Here is a 22030-nt window from a genome sequence, read left to right on the forward strand (position 1 = left end):
AGTCCTCCATCTTCCTCAAAATTATTTTGGCTATTCTCAGGCCTTTGCATTTCCAAATAAATTTTTTTTTTTTTTTTTTTTTATGCGTTACGCGGGCCTCTCACTGCTGTGGCCTCTCCCGTTGCGGAGGACAGGCTCCGGACGCGCAGGCCCAGCGGCCATGGCTCACGGGCCCAGCCGCTCCGCGGCACGTGGGATCCTCCCAGACCGGGGCACGAACCCGTGTCCCCTGCATCGGCAGGCGGACTCTCAACCACTGCGCCACCAGGGAAGCCCTAAATAAATTTTAAAATAAGCTTTCAATTTCTTAAAGCCTTCTGGGATTTTACTAGGTATTGTTTTAATTTTTTGTTAGATATATTGCTAAGTGTTTTATCCTTTTTGATGCTGTCATGATGGAATTGTTTTCTTAATTTCATTCCCTTATTGTTCAGTGCTAGTATCTTATAAAGATATTTCGTATCTTTTTTTGGTGGTCCTGTGAATTTAAGAAGTCAGATGTATAACTATGCAACTCTTTTCACCTGCCACAGTGACAACGCATGCTAACTGATTGGATGGCTGGATTTTGACTTCTGACTACTAGATCAATGTGTGCTTGTTCCCTGGGAGGTGGGAATAATTTGCAGTCTGTCCAGCCAGAAAAGGGTGTGGGGGAGCATTGATGCCTATCTGCTTTGATAAGAGATATCTTGGTTCTCTCACTCTGTGTGTGCTTGTCCCGCTGCAGAAATTCATCTTGTCCCATTGTCTTTTAGTCTTCTCAACAGAGGCAGTCCCCATTAAAGAACTTTCTTGGAGGCTCCACTCAACAAATTTTGATTGAGTCCCCCCCAACCCCCCACTTCAAGGATAACTGGAAAATTAGCTGGGCACATTGATGACTTTGTCAATGCAAAGGTAGTTCTGGATGCTGAGAATATCCGGGTGCTGGCAGATTCATTGTCTGGTGAGAGCCTTCTTCCTCGTAGTCGTCCATGTTCTCACTGTGTCCTTACATGGCAGAAGGGGCTAACTCATTTATTAATTCAAGAATTTTTCCATGTGTTCCTTAGGATTTCCTACATATAAGATCGTGTCATCTGTGAATAAAGACCGTTTTACAACTTCCTTTCTAATCTGGTTGGATGCCTTTAATTTTTACTTTTCCCTGTAGTTCACTGGCCAGAACGTGCTGGATAATGTTGAATAGAAGTGGCAAGAGGGGACATTCTTGCCTTGTTCTTATCTTAGGGGAAATGTATTCAGTCTTTTACCAGTATATACAGTGTTAGCTATGGGTTTTCATGAATGCCTTTCATCAGGTTGAGGAAGTTTCCTTCCATTCCTGCATTGTTGAGAGGCTTTATCATGAGTGGGTGTTAGGTTTTGTAAAATACTTTTTCTGACTTTTAAGGTTAACATACTTTTTTTTTCTCTTTATTCTACTAATATGATATATAACATTAATTCATTTTTGAATGTCAAATTAACCTTAATTCATGTTCATATGTGTAATCCTGGTTACCACTTGGTCATTTTACATGTTGCTTGATAATGTTTGCTAATATTTTTGAGGATTTTAGTGTCTATATCATGAATGATATTGTTCTGTAGTTTTCTTATGAAAAGATGGGGTGGGAAATGAAAGATTGATTTGTAAAGGGGCATGAGAAAACTTTTGGGGAGGTGGTAATGTTCTGTGTGGATATACGGGTGTATACATTTCTCAGAAGTCTTAAGTCTGAGGACTTGAATAGATATTTTTCCAAAGAAGATATACAAATGGCCAATAATTACATTTAAAGATACTCAACGTCACTGATCATTAGGGAAATGCAAATCAAAATTACAAAGAGATACAACTTCACACCCATGAGGATGGTTACTATCAAAAAAAAAAAAAGGAACAGAAAATAACAAGCGTTGGTAAGGATATGAAGAAATTGGAACCCTTATGCACTCTTGGTGGAAATGAGGTGCATAGAGGTGCAGCCTCTATGGAGAACAGAATGGCAGTTCCTCAAAAAATTAAAAATAGAATTTACTATATGATCCAGTAATTCCACTTCAGAGTACATACCCAAAAGAATTTAAAGGAGACTCTCAAAGAGATATTTATATACCTGTGTTCACAGCAGCATTATTCACAACAGCAAAAACATGGAAGCAACCCAAATGTCCACAGCAGATGAACGGATAACAACATGTGCTCTGTACATATCATGGAATGTTATTCAGCCTTAAGAAGGAAGGAAATTCTGACACATGCTGCAAAGTGGATGAACCTTGAGGACATTATGCCAAGTGAAATAAGCCAGTCACAGAAAGACAAAAGTGCGATTCCACTTACATGAGGTACTTAGAGTAGTCAGAATTACACAGAGAGAAAGTAGAGTGGTGGTTGTCAGGGGATGCGGGGGGAAGGGGCAATGGAGAGTTACTGTTTAATGGGGACAGAGTTTCAATTTTACAAGGTGAAATGAGTTAAGTGGATGGATGGTGGTGAAATGAGTTATGGGGAGGGTTGTCCAACATTATGAATGTATTTAATATCACTGAACTGTATGCTTAAAAATGGTTAAAATGGTAAAAATTTATGTTATGTGTATTTTACCACAATTTCAAAAAAATTGAAAAAATTCTTAGGTCTGAATTCCAAAAATATAAATTTTATTTTTATGTAAATTATAATCCTAAGTTATTTTAAAAGGAAGGACAAGGGAAGAGAATCTGTTGGCCTTCTAATATTATTGTTGCTTCTGTAACAAATTTCTAATAGATAAACTTTAAAAAAATTTCTAGACAGCCTAGGTCACGTCACAATGATAATAAAATGCAATGTAAATATCCTTTACAAATATTGCTGTGTTAAAGAAAAAGTCCTTGTAAATCAACCATACTCCAATAAAAATTAATTTTAAAAAAGAACAGTAACTAATACATTAGTAAGTGCTTAATAAGTATTGATGAATGAATGAGTGAATAAACAGCAAAATTAACGTTAAAAAAAGAAAAAGTCCTATTTCTTGATTTAAGACAAATTACCCTTTCATTTATTCTCAGTAAATGTTCTAGAGCTACTCTCATCCTTTTTCCCTCCTAGCGTCTCACATAACTCACCTATATGTATGATCCTAAATGTCATTCTTATATTGAAGTTTAAATAACAAGTATACAACGATTCGTTCTTGAAAACCTTGCTTCTAGGTGAAAAGTTATTAAATGAATACTATTTCCATTAATTTTAATGCAAAAAGTGACATGTTTTTGCTCAATCCAAGATACACAGTTTTCATAGACAGCAAAATAAATCTAGTAAATAATGAAAAACTTTTATAAGGAACAAATATAAAAGTAAATGCATTTAGTTTGATCACAGAATGTAGTGTGGTGATTTACTGTCTACCTGAAAGGAGGAGGCAGAGTCCTTAGATGTAGGTTGGTAGAGAAGTCCAGATCATTCATTGGGAGAGGCAGGAGGATGAGACTGGCCACACTCACATGGAACTTAAAATAGCACATGACTCAGAGAAACACCTCGGTATAAAGAAGGGCTACAGAGCATCACACTTCGAAATGCTTGAAAGTTCAGTGTCTTTTAGAAAACGCCACCTTGACCTTCTCGCTTGGTGTCTGAGTACACAGAAAACATTTGGTTTCTCCCTCAAACTCTTGAGTGGAGGAAATTGGTGAGTATGTCTTTGTCTGAGATTGTAATGTCACAACTTTCTGTAGCATATATATGTAAGGTGTTTTGGATGAAGACTTCACTACAGTGAAAAATAATTTGTCATCTGAAAAGTGTGTAATTTTTCAAGAGTGTTCAAAGGTCGTCGATCAGTTAGTGTGGGAGGTAGGTCTGTGTTCGCAGTGTTTGGAGAGGGACTAATCCTGGGGGGTGCTTCTTTGCTGTGATATACACGGCTGATCACCTGCCTCCCACAGATACCTCCTCTGGCTCAGAAGACGAAGGCTCGGTGCAGGGCGACTCCCAGGGGACCCCCACCTCCAGCCAGGGCAGCATCAACATGGAGCACTGGATCAGCCAGGCCATCCACGGCTCCACCACCTCCACCACCTCCTCCTCTTCCACCCAGAGTGGGGGGAGTGGCGCCGCCCACAGACTGGCTGACGTCATGGCTCAGACGCACCTAGGTGAGTGCCCTGCTGGGCAGTCGTCTGTGTAATTCTCGTTGTCCTTAACGTCTGAGTGGCTGCTGAGTAACCCTGCCCTTTTTATTTTGAAATTTCTCTATTTGCGCATCTCGACCATGGAATCCATCCGAGGGACAGAACAGAGCCCCACTCCCGCTTCTGGGCTGCTTTGTTGCGTTGGTTTTACTGTTTTGTGAAACCCTTGGTTTTACTACTCTTTACATCCCAGACGTCTCCTCTGCTTGTAGAGGAATGCGTTCTTGTTCATTAGAGAAACTTGCAGCTGTATCTGGTTACATGCTTTCTTCTCCTCATGCTAAAATATGCTCCTAAATGAAATTTTAATTATGCTAATGAACAAGGCTGGGGACTTCAGAGTGAGTTTGCCCTTACTTTGGAAGTTACTTAGGAAGGGGAGGCTTTCATCACTACTGCTTATATAGTTTTCTGCCATAGACATTCAGCTTTCTGGGGTGGTTCACGTTACTTTGTGTGTAGGTTCCACGATACATGGGATCCTCTGTATTTAAAAAAGCACAGAGTTAGGAAGCATTGGTAAGATGTTTGGAAATAGTGTAAAACAAGAGATGAAGTGAGAATTATTAGAGGAAAGGAGCATATTGGATGAGCAGGGGGCTGCGTGGAGGGGGTGAGTAAGGGTCCTGTTTCTCTGCCTGCACCCCAGCCGCCCCCCACTCACTGTGCCACATTCATCTGATGTGGAAGGCACAGCATGAGGTCCAGATCTGTCTGATCCATTTTCAGCTGTGGATTGAGATTTTTAAACATTTCAATAAAAAATTACTCACAAAGTAAATTACTTGCTTTGAATGTGGTGCCAAGATGGTTCAGTATGTTCTCCATTCAAATGGGGTGGACCAGGGTCAGCCGCATCCAGGGACATGGAAGTTGCCCCTCCCTGTGCAGTGGTTGATCATCGAGCACAGGGCAGGTGCACGGCATCCTCCCACATCTATCCTCTTATCCGAAAACTCCATGTTTAGAAAGTAGGTAAGTGAAATGAATGAATGAAATACTCTGCCAGCTTCTCAGACTCAAAAAGTATTTCTAGATTATTGGCTACTTGACAAGAGTCAGAGGAATTCCAAACTGACTTCTCAGGACTTGGCCCCAGTGGCACTTGCTCAGCATGAAGTTGAGGTTAAAAGCAACAGCCTTTTCAGAATCAGCAGTGAGACTGGTTGTCTACCAGCAGGACACAGGCAGCCGGTTGGGAGGGCTGGGTCTGGTCCCAGTTCTCACGTTAACAGCTGCCGGCTTCTTCAGAAGTCAGTGTTCCCTGCTCTAGTTTTTTAGTGGGAAGAAAAGGGATGATAATGTCTTTCCTTTGTACCCATTGCGAGTAAAAAGGAGAAAATAGGAAAATTCTCCACAGTTTTTAAAGTAACACTCACCTGCAAAGTAGTAGTATTAAATTTCAGTTTAAAACGTTTTCGGGAACATACACTGGTTAATGTGTACTGAGAACCTCTATTTGAAATCATAGATAAAAATAAAGCAGAAATGTATATGACCATTAAAGAGTTTCAGATGCTAAAATTTCTTCCTCTGTGTTTTGGAACCTGAGATAGCCCTGAGGCTCAGTCCGTGTGCTTTGTCTGGTAGCCACCTGGGCGGGGGAGATGTGGAACTCCCTCCACCTCTGCCCCTCGCTCTTACCTTAGGAATGTGTGTTTTCTGACTGAGTACACTTCTAAGGAAATATCAGGAATCTTACCAAGAGAAACACATAATTTTGAACAGATTACTCCCTGCATTTGTTTCTCCCTTAATGTAGTTACATGTGGAATATTGGAGGAAATTATAGCATGGAGAATTAAATTTATCCGAACTATAAAAGGTTACGTTACTCAGGTACGTTAAGACTCAGTGTAACCTAAATATAGCTTCTCAGTGTGTGACATTTCAGTAATTTCTAATTTGGCACATAGATAAGTTCCTAGAGTATCCAGGAATTTTCTGTAAATATGAAAAAAATTTTTTGAAAGAAAGCAGTGGCAAAATAATAAAATAAGAAAAAGAGAATTAAAATATTTTACTCCAGGGCTTCCCTGGTGGCGCAGTGGTTGAGAGACCGCCTGCCGATGCAGGGGACACGGGTTCGTGCCCCGGTCCAGGAAGATCCCACATGCCGCGGAGCGGCTAGGCCCGTGAGCCATGGCTGCTGAGCCTGCGTGTCCGGAGCCTGTGCTCCACAACGGGAGAGGCCACAACGGTGAGAGGCCCACGTACCACCAAAAAAAAAAAATTTTTTTTTACTCCTGTGGCAAAAGCAAAAGAAGTAAAAAGTCAGAATTGGCAGTATTCAACCTTTTGTTGAGGCCATCAGAAACCTACAAATAAGAAAATATTCTGTGTATGTCTGTGTTTTAAGGAATTTAGGGTCAAATAAACCACCAACTTGTAGTACCTCTGGTCCCTCAAGGTGAAGTACTTGGATAGAGTCTGTAGAAACCTCTTTGCCCAAAGGGTAGAGGAAAGACAAGCGTTTAAAGACCATGAAGAGGCGCTAACAAGTGGATGGTACTTCTGCTTTGTGGTTGTTGGAATGAAATCCTGCGTCCTTGTGGGTCCATCCTGACAGCATGACAGGGACACTGCACATGCATCTCCCGTCAGGCTGGCTTAGCATACCACACGGTCCCCGTCCAGGTGGTTTTTCCTCCTATGGTTCTGCTTGTTGTTATTCACACTTAAAACACTGACAATGAGGGCTCAAGACGTTCCCCATCCTGAGATGCTAAGGCCTGAGATGTGCACATTTGTGACACAAGAAGATGGACGTGCCATGCGACGGCTCCCTGCAGCTCAGACAGAACAGGGCCTGCACATCATTAAGGGCCCTCTCTCCACAATGATAGAGAACCAGAAGGTGTTTATTCAGAACCTCTGTGCATGTCATGTTCTTAAGACAGTTGGAAAGGAAAGGATCAACACCTCTAAAATATTTTATCATTATCAAAAGTCAAGGAGCATAATTTAGAGTAACCAGGAGAATTAAAGCAGCACTTTGAAACTTCAAGAGGCATATTTGTAAAAGGTACTAGAGTAACATATTATAGGAATTAGTAAGCTACATAGAAATGGAGAAACTGAAGAGAAACTATTAATACATTTCTAGATTAAGAAATAAGAAGAAAGCATAATAGATAACGTTGTATATTCAGAATCAAAATTTGTATATTCAGGAAATTAAAGAGACTTCTGCATGAGCTGTTCTCTTATTTTGTAGCTCCAGATGTATAGGTAAGGTCTGTGTCACCCTTTGTAACTGACACATCTGAGATGTTGTCACATTCGGGTTTCATCTGCATGTGTTGGGGGTGTATTGTCATTAGCCAGATATTCATAGAAGTTATTGCCATTTCCAGACTATCTTAGAATTCGTCAGCATGAATGCCACTTTTGGTGTGTGCAGTTTGTATCAGCAAGGAAATTCTCATCAGGTTTCTTGCCTCTGATCCTGGTAAGCAGATAGATGTGTCCCTATGTGCTTGATGCATAGTTAGCCTGGAGCCTGGCAGCTGTTGTCTGGACCTAGATTCTGGTGTTCTAGGGAATTTGTTCAGAGGGCTGCATAGCCACCGTTGTGATGTTACCCTAATTTATTTATGTATAATCATCCACAGTATCAAAGAATTCTTTTATAATCTCTTTATCAATACTTTTCAGACATTTACAGTCTTAAAATATTAACTACACACCGAGGATGGTAATATTAGCAAAGCCTGCACACTTGGGGCTGGGGTCTCCCTGCTATACCCTCACTCCCCTCCTGGCTGGGGCATCCCTGCATCTAGAGCTTCATGATTCAAAGGCAGGGTCAGTGAATTTTTCCAGGAAAAGACCAGAGAGTGGATATTAAGCTTTGTGGGCCATGCAGTCCCTGTGGCCGCTGCTGAATTCCGCTGGCTCAAGAGCAGAAGACAGTGCGAGAACCATAGGCATGGCTGTGCCCCCACAAAACTTCATTTATAAATGCAGCTGACAGACCACCCTGTGAGCCATAGTTTGCCAACTCCTGTTTTAGAGAGTTTTAAGCCATGCTATTGAAAAAGTAAGCAGGAAAAGAAAATTTGCATTAGGTAACACAAGGCCGATGAGACTCTTCCATCAATTACTGCGTGTTTCTCGTGGCTCTTTGGGTGATACAGTACTAAAAGAGAGAGGGATCTCTCACTGGCCGACGTGACTGTGGGAATTTTTAGTTAGGTCCTAGGTCTGGCTTCTAATCCTGCATTGTCTTTCTCAGTTCGTAATAAAGCTGAGATCTGCACAGATACTGAAATTGAGTGAAAGTCACCATGGATCTTTTTCTGTCCCCTTGTCGAACATCTTTAACCACTGATCCTTTTCCAGCTGAGATATTTCCATGTCTTTCTCCATTCATTTTTTGCTATGTTTCCTTTTCTGGGGAAGAAAGCTCCTTCTTTCCAAGACTCATCTTTTCATCCTCATTCTGGATTCTGGCTCCTCCCAAATCTGCTAGCTCAGCTCTTTTCTCTTTTGTATCTTAGCTTCCCCCATCGGTGAACCGGAGCTTTGGCTGTGATGATCACTCATTCCTTCCTCTCCCGGCCTGCACGACACCCTGGTTCTCCTTCCTGCTCTGTCCTTTCCTCTCCTCTGGTGGCTCCTCTCCCCACCCTGTCTCTCTGTGTTTTTGCCCATTTCATCCACTCCCACAGTTTTCGAGGCCATCTGCTCTTTCACGACCTTCAGATCTGTACTTCCTTCACCCGTCCACATTTCAGAGTGCCTCTTGACCCTGCACCTCAGCCCTACGCTGTGGCCCCAGATTGGCTCGTCTGACAAGGTCCTGCACTCCCAGGAGCAGGCTCCAGACCTCGCCGTCCTTGGCTCCTCCTTCCACAGACCAGCACAGTCCCTGTTGGGTAGTGTTTGGCTACCCTGTGTCTTGCAGGCCTCCTTCCTCTCCGTTACTGCTCCCAGGACCCTGCATCCAGACAGCTCACCTCCCATCTCAGTGCTGCAGCCCCTTCCAGCCTCATATCTGTCCCGTTCATATTGTCCTTGTTGCCCTGTTGATGCTCTTAGGGCACAGATCTGCTCCGGTTTCTTGTCTCCAAAAATGCTTTGGGATTTTTGCCACTCGAAACTGATTTTGTTTATTTGGATTTTATACTTAGAATCAAAGTAATGATTTTTGACCCACAAGTATCCTAACCCTTCATCCAGTGCCTACTCCACGCTGCAGGAGTACCTCGGAGCCTGCCGCTCACACGTTGGTGCACACAACCAACCAAATAGAAAGATGTCTGTTCAGTTCTTCTCTTTCTCCCAGTGTTCAAATGCAGTCATTTACACTTAATGCCATGAGTTTCACAGATTCTTTCTTGGAAGTCATGAGAGGAAAGGATTCCCACGCAAGGGGAGAAATGGCAGAGCGGGAGCCTTTGGGCCTGAGAGCGAGGATGGCAGTGTCACCATCACTGCAGAATGTCACGGTGTAGTGTCGCTTGTGCCCTCAGACTTGGTGAGGAGCGAGTAGCAGCGCTCTTGTTCCCCAGGTGAGAAGACCCAGGCTTAGGAAGATGGATGTGATGCCAAGGGCGCCCAGCTAGTGAGTGGTCAGCAGGAACCAGACTCCTGTCTGTCGGGTGTAGGAGCACCTGCTCGTGACACTCCAGTCCTGCTTCCTCCTCAGTGTCTGTGTTCCAGCTTGGCCCTGCTTGTTAAAAACAGAACAAGAGCTCTTTGCAGACAGAAATGCAATTAAACTTTGCATAAACAGTAAAAGTTCCAGCATCCCCATCACAATCCTGCTGGGTCTGTGGTCTGTACAGGCTTGTGATGATTGGAGCCCTTCAGCTTGAATTTGAATTTGCAGATATAAAAGTCAAGAAGCTATTGTCTGAAGTTAAAGATTTCTGTTCTGATATTAGAACATCCCGAGATTTGTCTAACGGTAACTATCCCATCTTTATGGATTTTTGTGGCATAAATGTGGGAGGGAGGCCGTTCCAGTTCTGAGAACCTGTGTAATGCTTCTAAAGTCAACCTCTGAGAGCCTTGGCTGAGAGAAATGTTTGAATATAGAACCACTGAGCCCTTTCTAACTATCTCCAGGTTTAGTCTGCAAATTTGAAAAGCAACTGTGAATCGCCATTAGCAGTATCACACACACTCTCACAGGTAACCAGAGTATACTGTTCTGTCCCTGAGTGATTATTAAAGGATTAAGGAGATAAATCCTCACTTACATTGTCATGCGTCAGTATGACACATGGGTGAGACACCAGTAGAGCTCTCCTGTTGGGGGCTTCTGTCAGAGCCAGGGAGGTTGGACATTGCTGGGGAAACCAAGGAGGAAGTCCTGCTCTTCTCATGAGCTGTGCTTGGAAGATGGGTCGGTGCAGTGGGCAGCTGAGCAGCGTCTCCAGCAGCCACGCTGGATGCTCTGCCGTGAGGCCAGCTCCTTCCCTCAGCATCGTTGCAGGTGCCTTTCACCACCTGTCACCTCCATATTTTCATTGAGGAACCTGGTTTTCTGCTGCCATGTGGAGGGCACAGCCATGTCATCTTAGGGAGCCAGGGCAGCTGGGTGGACGGGTGGTCTGAGGGCCTGTATCGCTTTCTGCTCAGTGACTGTGGAGGTTGGATGGACCGTAGGAGACACAGGAGGGGGCTTGTTGATGGGTGGGAGGCTGGGTCCCTCTGAACTCGTCTCTCCTTATCTATCATCAGTTAGTGGACCACGAGCACGTTGCTTTCTACATGTGAAAACCAGATTTCCTCTTTTTCTTCTCTTAATTTAGAAGTTATTTGGGGACTGAAAAATAACAGGCTGGGAGGTAGGATCTCTGACCACTGATCCCTGAGGTTCCCAGCCATACAGTTAGAATTAAAGAAAGCTGCTTTTCAGTGGTGTGAGAACCAGAAGCATGTTATCTCTAGTCGTCAAGTGCTCCAGTATATTCATTCTTACGTTCATTCATTCTTTGAACTTTCACTCCAACATTTGCTGTGTGCAAACGACATGAGCTGGGTGTTGTACGACTTCAGCATCTGAGTAGGACACAGGAGCTGGACTGAGCTGGATGCCTGCAAGAGCAGGAGATGAGGAACGAGTTAGTTCAAGGAAGCAGGGAATTTCCAACGCAGAGCTGAGCAGGAAGACCAGCTAGTAACCTGAAACGGTCATGGCCAAAACAGCTGTCCAAAACGGGTGGATAGTTGGCAAGAGTAACAGACTAAAATCCGGAGTGGGAGGGGGATGCAGTGAGATGGGACCCCTGGTACTGATGGCTCCAAAACAGCAGATACTATCGTGGAAGACGGGTGAATTACACTTCCCTCCCACCTGCCCCTTGTGCCTTGCTTCCAGATTCTTAAGGAACCCATGTCGGCTGCTGGGAGCAAAAGCCATAGAGGGGTGAATGAGACAGGACCCACCTGTCAGGGAGCAGAAGCAAAGGTGTCACAGTAGCTCTGGGGCAGTCACAGTGGAGGTGACACCTGATAGGTGGCTGGAAGGTTGGCCGCCATTTTTCTGTTGATTTTGAAAGTATGGGGAAATTGATCTAAGGAACAGTGGGTCATCTGGCTCAGAAGATACGAACCCGCTCTGATGAGCGTTCTTAATCTTAGAAATGCTCCTGTTGCATATGGACCTGATTGGCATCATGCCTGGGGCTGATGAGCACTTTAGACCTTTGACCCTGCACCTTCAACCAGACCCTACTTTTTCTGACCTGTCAGCAAGTGTTTCTTGAGCATCTGTTACATACAAAGGTCTTTTCAATACTCACAAAAGATAGGTGACAGAGTTAAATACTTGGAGTCCTGATGTTTATTAAAATAAAAGAGGGCACCATGTATCACTGCAATGGAAGAATGTTCTCTGGCTTCCTAACAGAAGCCCGCTGCTGGGCTTATAATCCTACAGTGACAGCATATGTGGGGAGTTTGAAAGGGAGGGGGAGAGGAGCTAACATAAATTTGGAAAGCACTTTGAAGTCATGCAGCTGTCACTGTTCCTATTTTTTAATCACCAGATGTATTGGAATCGTTATTTTTCCCAACTTCAAAGTGGAAGTGAGTACGTCTGCTGCCCAACACAAAGGCTCAGTGGCTGCCACCAATGATGCAGCCACAGCAGAACGTAAACACAAGCAAACCTGAGCAAAATGGAATGCAGTGAACTTACATTTTAGCTGCTTTTGTTTTATGGGGCTAATTTGAAATGTTGCTCATCATACATTGGCATCTATTATCTTTTTGTTTGAAATATGGGGCCCCAGGGAGTTAACTGCTCAGCCATGGAGAATTAGATCATTTTGAAACATGAAATAAAGTCTGTTTGGCAAAAGCACAGGTAGAGGAGATGAGAAGAATGAATGCAGTGTTTGAAATATTAAAGAGGTCATTTGAATGGTCCTCTTCTCTCCCTCTTGCTCTTCCCCTCAGTGATCTGATAAAGCATCCCAGCCGCACCCTCCTCCCTCTCACAGGTACTCTTTTTCTGGGCTGAGATCTAAGAAATTGCCCTTAAGGGTATGTGTCATTTGGCTCAGGTGGCCATAACAAAGCACCTTAAACACGGCTTAAACAAGAGACATTCAGTGGCTCACAATCCTGAAGGCTGTAAGTCTGAGCTCACGATGTTGGCACTTTCTCCTGATGCCTCTCTTCCGGGCGTGTAGACAGCCATCTTCTCTGGGCATCTCTGTTCTCATCTCTTCTTATAAGGCACCAGTCAGATTGAATTAGGGCCCATCCTAGTGGCTTTGTTTTGCCTTAATCATCTCTTTAAAGACCTCCATCTCCAAACACAGTCACCTTCTGAGGTCCTGGAGATTAGGACTCCAACATGTGAATTTTGAGGAGACATAGTTCAGTCCATAACAGGCTGGACACTCCTGGAACAGGGAGATGAGAAATGGGGAGCTGGACTCTCTGCTGATGGCCTGTGTTTAGGGGCTGATGCCGATTGTTATCTTCACAGAGAACTCCAGGCTCAGACCCTGGAAGAGTAGTTGTTGGTGCAGAGAGCTGCCCATGTATTCCTCTCCTGGCATGTCTTTCTGTGTGCCTGGTGACGCCAGTGCTTGTATCTGTCTATCTAAGTTAATCCCCACTGTAACTCAGAGGTAGGCATTGTCATCGTCACCCCCTTTTACAGGATGGGGAACCGAGGCATAGGAAGGTCAGTAACCGGTCCCAGGTGATCAGCTCTGAGACGCGGACCTGAGAACCAGTTGGGCAACTGCTGGCGGCCCAGCCCTCAGCCCCCGTGCACATTTCCACACACTTACTGGTCAGTGTGCCTAGGACTGAGGGTCTCCTGAGTCCAAGCACCGGCATTGGTCACGCTGGTTGCTATGTTTGAAGCTTGCTTAGGAATTCAGATTAATATTCCTTGGCCTCAAGTCTCACTCAGTGTAATGTCCCTTAACATACGCAGGCTCACTGACACAGAAGTCAGTCTTCACTTCTGGCAGATTGGGTACTTGCCAATCTGCCTACTTGTTAAAATTACCTGCACCCTCAAATGAGTACCCGTGGGCTTCTCGAGGTCTAGACATTTGCAGAACGGCTAAAATTTGAGTCCCCGATGTGTATGTTCCCAGTGGAGTTGACAGGCCACGCCCTGGCTTCTAGTTTAGCACAGTCTGTAAACAGCATCCTTGATGTGATCTCTTCGGTGCTCTGTTTTTCCTCATTCTTGTGCTTTATGTTAGTGATTTCACAGTTTAAACTGGCCTTCACGTGTAGTGCCAAGGTGGGCAGTGTACAGCGGAGAAAGGCCTTCCAGTACCTGCTCCCCTTTTAACAGCATAAAATGTTGTGCTTCTGTCACGTGGAACTATAGAATCTCGACAAGTTTTTATCTAGTAAGGATTAACAAATCAAACTTAATAGTATAATACTCATTATTAGAACTTAGTACGTATAAAATGACATGGACATTCTCACTTGACATGCTCTCCTTAATGTCTTATTTAATAAATACAAAATCATGCTTTCCCCATTTAAGTACTTAACTTTATCATCAAATAATGTTATGGGGAAGGCCTGCTGTACGTTTCATTGTGCAGAACACGGCACACCATTCACATTAGATGTAAACAGGTATTTTTTGAATGACTGGACTGTTCAGTATTATTCATGCTAAAACAAATAATAAAATAGCTACTATTTCCTAAATGTTCACCTTCTATCAAGAGATGTTCTAAGTACTTTACATATGTTAACTCATTTAATCTACCCAACAAGGAGGTAGTTGCCATTATTCCCATTTGATGGATGAAGAAACCAAGGTATAGAGATCAGAATGCTTCCAAGGTCTCAAGAATTTGCAGAACTGGGATTCAAACCCCAGGCGCTCTGTATCTAAAGCTTGAGCTCTTAACTGCCTCTACTATGACTGACAAGAAAATTACTCCTTTATGAACACATAACTTACAGTGTCTTTTTCCTTTGGCCAGTTGAAGACATTATTTTAATTAAAGTGCAACAGTGATTCATTGATGTGGCACCTGTAGTGATGTTATTATTGTAAAGATCATCTTTATGCTGAGATTTTTGTAGTAGTTTTTGATTCAGAATCTTTTTCTCTTCTTAGGATGTGGCATTTTTGAAACCTTATTGCTTACGTAGCCTTCAGAATAACTGTATCATGATAACCAGAAAACTTACAATTTGCTTCTTTACAGAAAATCACTCTGCACCTCCCGACGTAACCACTTACACCTCAGAACACTCAATACAAGTAGAAAGGCCGCAGGGCTCTACGACGTCAAGAACAGCCCCAAAGTATGGCAATGCCGAGCTCATGGAGACTGGCGACGGTATGTCTTCCAGCAAGTTTTTCCTCCTTTGTAAATTCTAAGTTCTGCTGAGGTGCTTTCTGTGCCCTGACTGGATGTGTTTCTTCTAGTGACACAATCGGCTCATTGACTCATCAGGTTTTTTATGAGCCTCCCTAGAAGGTGGCATAGTTACAGGAAGTGCAAGCTATCTCCAAGGGGGCCAAGAGTTATTCCTTGTAGGAAAAATGTCAATGTTGTAGGAATTTTGTCATGAGAATAAAAAGATTTGATAAAATTCTGATGTTTTTGCTAATGAATAATGTTGATTCCACAATAAGAAGATTAGTGCAGGTGTTAAGACTGTGAATGGTTACTTGGAAGGGCAAGATGGAACTAAACACAACCAAAATAATGCACAGAGATGGGCAGAATGGTGCTTTAGACTTTGGATGAAAGATGGTCCATTTTCCTCCATGTTGGAAAAAGTATTGGTGATTTGATAAATACAACCATTCGGGTTCTCTCTTATTCCTTGAATCTTTCATCTTGGTATGCTCTGACATATTCCTCTTACCCATCCTAAAGTGACAGACTCGAACATGAACTTCATGCTTTATTCTGCTTTCCTTGACCTTCCAGAGTCATGAAAGTTAGACTGGAACCCGATGATGATATAAAGTGTTATTTTCTTGGAAGATGGCCAAAATAGCCTCTGTGTGCCATCCATCCCACTATGCTTGTGTCCGTGACACTGTGACTCGGGGGTGATGAGGAGGCCTGGACCCAGCCTCTGACAGGCAGATGCCTCTTCACTGTGGTCAGAGCCCAAGGTCGCTAGGTTCTGAGTTCTCTGTTAGTACATTTGAAGTCACTCCAGTTTCCAGTATGATTGGTTTCCCTGGAATGCTTCTCAGTATCAAGGTTTGCTTTAGTCCTCTACTAAGTTCATTGTTTATTGAATTGGTCATTACTGTTATTCTTTTCATCACCGTTTTAGTAACTTTGTTGTCTTTGAAGTTCATCATCTTCACCTGCTGCCCCAGGTAAATTCATCTATTGTCCAGTTCAGTGCTGTGATGGTGTCTCGTACCAGAACCACATGGGGCACTTGTTGGAAAACAGATTCTGGGCCACGCCCCAGACCTAACACATCAGAAGCTCTGGGCTGGGTCCTAGGATGATTTGTGTGTGTTCTAAATTAAGCTGGAGCACCCGTGGCCTTGTGAAATGATCTCTGATTCATCCAAACCAGATTAACTGGGACTCTTTAATGGGGAAATTTTGTGTTTAGATATTGAGAATTCTGGGTTGTATATTTTTATGTATTTTCAAGATTGTAAAATATTTAATGTCTCAATTCTGAAAGTACCCATAGAGTATTTTGAGACTATCTATTGAAATGGTTTTTATTGTATAGAAAAATTTCCTTGAATTCCATCATACTCGTTCCAAAAGCTGAGTTCTGTTCTTGTGACACTGTGCCATGGAGGAAGGGCTTTGCCTCGGTCAGTATGGGAAAGACCCTCTCTGGTCGTGGTTCTTCTGTCTGAGAACCGTGAAGGTTCCAGGCCTTCGTATTTACCAGGTTCAGGTTTCCAAGCACTGTTCAGCAGGAATGAAATCTGCCTGCAGAGAGTACGTGTGATCCAGTTACGGATTCAGCCTCTTGGTGCTCCATTTTTTTCATTTATTTGGGTTATGTAAAATTTTTTAAATTTCAGGCCTTTTTCATTGATCATTTCACTTATTCAGTTTTGAAAACGATGTCACATTTATTGTCATGAGAAATGTATTATAAGGTTGGGTCTGTTTTTCTTAGTACACATGGATAAATATATGTAAGTTCTGTATTATATCAGAAACTGAATTTAGAGACTTTTAATTGCTGTGCTTCTAGAATGCATTGACTAAATGTTCACTCAGGAGAGTGGGTCTGAAAGACATATAGGAGGGACCTGGCCATTACCTGCAAGAGGACAAGGCCTGCCAGCGGCACTTGTATAACCTGAGTCCCGTTACTTTCAGGGGCGGCAGCTGGAGGCTGAGCACAGGTGGTCTCAGGGGAGATTGGGAGTTGGGGAGAGTCTCACTGCTTAATCAGCTCTCTGACCCCCAAGGACACAGGGGACCCTGAGACGGTATTAATTAGGAGATGACAGACCCGGTTTTAGGAATAGAGGCGGGACCGAGCCCAGTCTGTTGTCTGGAGTTTTTCCCAAGGTCACCAGAGCAGGACAGTTCACAGTGTAAAACGGAATCATTTCTGCTACATCTTTATGCTCTCTCGAGGCTTCCTAGCAAGGTCACACGCTAAGACCGTGCACCTTGGAATGTTCTCGTTGAGCAGCAGTCGTCTTAGGTGACACTGAGGGGCTCCCAGCCCTGAGATGGGGCAGGGTGTGCTGTCATGGCTGTTTTTCCTGTAGCTGCTTGTTTACGCTGTTCCATGCTCACAGTCAGCCCACCTGCCCCATGGTTCTGTTTTTCAGGAGTGCCTGTAAGTAGCCGGGTATCAGCAAAAATCCAGCAGCTTGTCAACACCCTCAAACGACCCAAACGACCACCATTGCGGGAATTCTTCGTCGATGACTTTGAAGAACTGCTGGAAGGTGAAAGAGCCCGTTCCTACCCGCTCGTCCAGTGTTTCTGTGACCCTATAGAATATAGTGTTTTTCTACCAAGGCGGTTAGACTTTTTAAGAACAGTAATCTTGGTGTTCCTGGGAAGACAGGGATCCTGCCTAGAAACTGTAGGTACTATTCTCCAAGGTTCCTTTAAAGATACGCCAGTCCCGGCACAGTTGGGTTGATACTCTCAGCAGAATGCGATTTTGTCCCGTGAGCCAGGCCTCTTTCTAAGGACTCCTTGAGGCCACAGGAATGCTGGTGTCGATAAATCATAGGCAACCTGAGCTTGCAGCAGCGCGTTCTCTCTGAATAGGCTTCAGAGGAATGCAGAATGAGCCGTGGCAGATCTCACCTTCCTGCCTCTTGTGACAGCTTCAGGAGCTGGTGTTCTTAACCCCTGAACAGTCCTGAGCCTTTTAACACAAACAACTTAAAATTGAAACAAAGTACTGCTTGTTGTATCAAACCCAAACTGCTTATTTTCTTGCTCTTTATACCACAAGTAAGACATAGCTGATTTTCTAGCCAGCAGGTGGAAATTGTGAATCATCAACTATAAGAGAAACCTTTCCCAGAAGTGAGAATAATCTCTCACATTCTTACCTATCTAGAGTTGGGCAAATTGTTTTTATTATGGGGCGTTTATTTTTGTTATACGTAAGAAAATATGTGCTGTGCTAGTTATTCATAGTAGCTGTAGCAAATTCAAATTTACATCTCAGTATTTAAGGGAAAAATATAATTCAGCAAGATTTGAGCTCTTTGGAGTCTATAATTACTAGTGTATGTCGATAACCGATGTTTTAAACATGGCAATCCTAGACTCTAGGCATGTTAAAATGCATAGTTTTACTTGTCAGTTTATAAATGCATTCAGGTCTCCCTAAGTTCCACACCCTGACTTTGCCTTGGAAATTGTAAGAATTAAGTGCTTTTGTTACATCCATGAGGCTCATGTGTCGGTCATAGCTCTAATTCTAGAAAAACACCTGTGCATGTTTCCTGTCCTCTAATAAATTTCTAACTCCAGTGTAAATCTTCTAACTTCCTTAAAAGGAATAAAAAAGTGATTGTGCTAATATGGATGTGTTTTTCTTGAAAACCTTTTGTGTTCAAATGTACTTAGTTCAACAACCAGATCCAAACCAGCCAAAGCCAGAGGGAGCCCAAATGTTGGCGATGCGTGGGGAACAGCTGGGTGTGGTTACAAATTGGCCCCCATCTTTAGAAGCAGCGTTACAGCGATGGGGGACCATCTCACCAAAGGCCCCGTGCTTGACCACGATGGACACGAATGGGAAACCTCTGTACATCCTCACTTATGGTAATCCTGTGAGACTTATCCACCTTTTGTTTGTTTGTGCCTGCACACAACTGTCACTTTCAGGGTGGCCGATTCATATTTGTGTTGCCTTATGTTTCTAATACAGAAATAAATGGAACCTGAAAGGAATATTATAGGAAAATTATTTGGTTTGAATATGAAAAGTTACTATTTGTTAAATGTTTTTGAGTAAAAACCAGAAAGTGATATAAAAAATTAGTGATTATAACTCTAATAAGATGTTAGATTTTACCTCTTGGAATGTATATTAATTAAATTAATGCTTTCAAGAAGGATTGGTGGTTAAAGAATGTATATCAGAACTCTTTGACATGCGTCACTCACTCAGAAGAAACAGAATCTGTTTCCAAAGTGCTTTTTCAGAAAGCAAGAGAAAACAAACTTTTCTTTAATTCTTTATTCAGTACCATAAATGCAGTCCATAAACTTGGAAATAGTTAACTGTACCAGAGAGATTCATTTCTCTTTGTGCCACGGATAAGAGGCAGAGAAAGCAAATTTTCAGGTCATTTTCACACTCTCTGTTACAGTTTTGCAAAGAAACAAGCTTCATAACAAAAACACCAAAATGGCTTATATTTTGTCTGCATGTGTGAGGTTAGATTACCTTTTTTTAACTTTCAGTTTTGTTTTTATGATGATAATGCTCTTCTAATTGCAGGTAGGAAAGAAAGTGTTTTCTCCATTAGCAATGGAGGTCAAGAGCCAGGTGTTAAGTATTATAGCCCAGCCTTTTAGTGGGTGTGGGGCCCGTGAGGCACCCACTGTGCCTCAGTCATTATCCTGTGCATCTCATGGAAGGAAATGGGATTTAGGAGCATATGTTTTCATAGTCTCATTTTTTTTTTTTTTTTGGCTTTGTTGGGAAATTCTCAGTGGAGTGGATAGAGGGTATTTCACCCATCATGAGGCATAAGATTCATTTTTTAAAAGTTATACTCTTGGAAATAGATTTTAGTCAGTCAAAAAGACAGAGGACTTTCCTGTTTGACCTTCATCTCTTGCCAGATTCAACCATGGAGCTGATTGTGTACTGTTTTCCAAGCATCATTTATTGAAAGACTGTCCTTTCCCCTTTCTTGGCTCCTTTGTCATAAATTAGTTGACATACATGCGTGGGTTTATTTTTGGGCTATTCTGTTTCATTGATCTATGTGTCTGTTTTTGTGCCAGTATCATACAGTTTTTCATTACTGGTAGTTTTGTAATGTCAGGGAGTATGATGTTTCTAGCTTTGTTTTTCTTTCTCAAGATGGCTTTGGCTATTTGGGGTCCTTCATGGTTTCATACAAATTTTAGAATTGTTTGTTCTATTTCTGTGAAAAATGCCATTGGAATTTTGATAAGGATTGCGTTGAATCTATAGATTGCTTTGAGTAGTACAGACATTTTAACAATATTAATTCTTCTGATCCACGAGCAGAGAATATCTTTCTATTTATTTGTATCATCTTTAGTTTCTTTCATTAAAGTCGTAATTTTTAACGTACAGGTCTTTTACCTCCTTGATTAAATTCATTCCTAGGTATTTTATTCCTTTTGATGCAGTTGTAAATGGGATTGTTTTCTTGATTTCTCTTTCTGATAGATTTTTATTAGTGTATAGACAGAACAGTTTTCTGTGTATTGAATTTGTATCTGCTACTTTACTGAATTCATTTATTACTCTGTTTTTCTGTATAGTCTTTAAGTTTGTCTATATATAATGTCATGTTATCTGCAAGTAGTGACAGTTTTTCTTCTTCCTTTCCAGTTTGGATGCTTTTTATTTCTTTTTCTTGCCTTATTATTCTGACTAGGACTTAACAATGCTATGTTGAATAAGCATGGCAAAAGTGTCTTGTTCCTGAATCTTAGAGGAAAAGCTTCCAGCTTTTTACTGTTGAATATGCTGTTAGCTCTGAGCTTGTAAACATATGACTTTTGTTTGTAAACCTATGACTTTTATTTTGTTGAGAATTTTTTTATCATAAATGGATGTTGAATTTTGTCAAATGCTTTTTCTGCATCTGCTGAGATGATCATATGATTTTTATCCTTCATTATGTTATTAATGTGCTGTGTCACATTCATTGATTTGTGGATGTTGAACCATCCTTGCGTCTCTGGAATAAATCCCACTTGATCATGGTGTATGAGCATTTTAACATATTATTAAATTTGGTTTGCTAATGTTTTGTTGAAGATTTGTGCATCTGTGTTCTTCAGGCCTGTAATTTTCTTTTCTCATGGTGTCCTTGTCTTGTTTTGATATCAGGGTAATGCAGGCCTTGTAAAATGAGTTTGGAAGTGTTTTCTCAACTTTTGTTTTTTGGAAGAACTTGAGAAGGATTGGTATTAATTCTTCTTTGAATGTTTGGTAGAATACACCAGTGAAGCTATTTAGTCCTGGACTTTTGTTTGTGGAGAGGGTTTTGGTTACTGATTCAATCTCCTTACTAGTAAATGGTCTGTTTAGATTTTCTGTTTTTTCATCGTTCAGTCTTGGAAAGCTGTATGTTTCTAGGAATTTATTTCTTCGAGGTTGTCCAGTTTGTTGGTATGTAATTGTTCATAGTAATCTCTTATGATCATTTGTATTTCTTTAATACCAATTGTAATGTCTCTCATTTCTGATTTTATTTATGAGCCCTCTTTTTTCCCTGGGTGAGTCTAGCCAAAGGTTCGTTAATTTTGTTTATCTTTTTAAAGAACCAGCTCTTGATTTCATTGATCTTTTCTATTGTCTTTTTAATCTCTATTTCATTTATTTCCGCTCTGATCTTTGTCGTGTTCTTCCTTCTACTAACTTTGGGCCTCATTTGTTCTTCTTTTTCTAGTTACTTGAGATGTAAAGTTAGGTTGAGATTTTTCTTGTTTCTCGAGATAGACGTTTATCTGTGAACTTCCCTCTTAGAATTGCTTTTGCTGTATCCCATAAGTTTTAGTATGTTATATTTTCATTTTCATTTGTCTCAAGGTGTTTTTTTACTTTCTCTTTTGATTTCTTTGTTTCGTTGGTTATTGGATAGCATGTTTTTTAATCTCCACATACATGTAAATATATCAGTTCTCATAATCGATTTCTAGTTTGATAACATTGTGGTCAGAAAAGATGCTCAATATGATTTCAGTCTTCTTAAATT

General features: G+C 41.9%; 1 protein-coding gene across 3 annotated transcripts in view; it reads left to right on the forward strand.

The window, feature by feature from the left end:
- Nucleotides 1-22030, forward strand: part of DIP2C (disco interacting protein 2 homolog C) — a 372892-nt gene that overhangs the window by 230361 nt on the left and 120501 nt on the right. For all 3 annotated transcript variants that reach the window (XM_032623322.1, XM_032623323.1, XM_032623324.1), the window contains 4 exons: nucleotides 3928-4137; nucleotides 14838-14972; nucleotides 17423-17542; nucleotides 18687-18884. In XM_032623322.1, the coding sequence (XP_032479213.1) occupies nucleotides 3928-4137; nucleotides 14838-14972; nucleotides 17423-17542; nucleotides 18687-18884 (663 nt within the window). The remainder of the gene's footprint in view (nucleotides 1-3927; nucleotides 4138-14837; nucleotides 14973-17422; nucleotides 17543-18686; nucleotides 18885-22030) is intronic.

The sequence above is a fragment of the Phocoena sinus genome, chromosome 2 (assembly GCF_008692025.1).
Source record: "Phocoena sinus isolate mPhoSin1 chromosome 2, mPhoSin1.pri, whole genome shotgun sequence".
NCBI classification, from domain to species: domain Eukaryota; kingdom Metazoa; phylum Chordata; class Mammalia; order Artiodactyla; family Phocoenidae; genus Phocoena; species Phocoena sinus.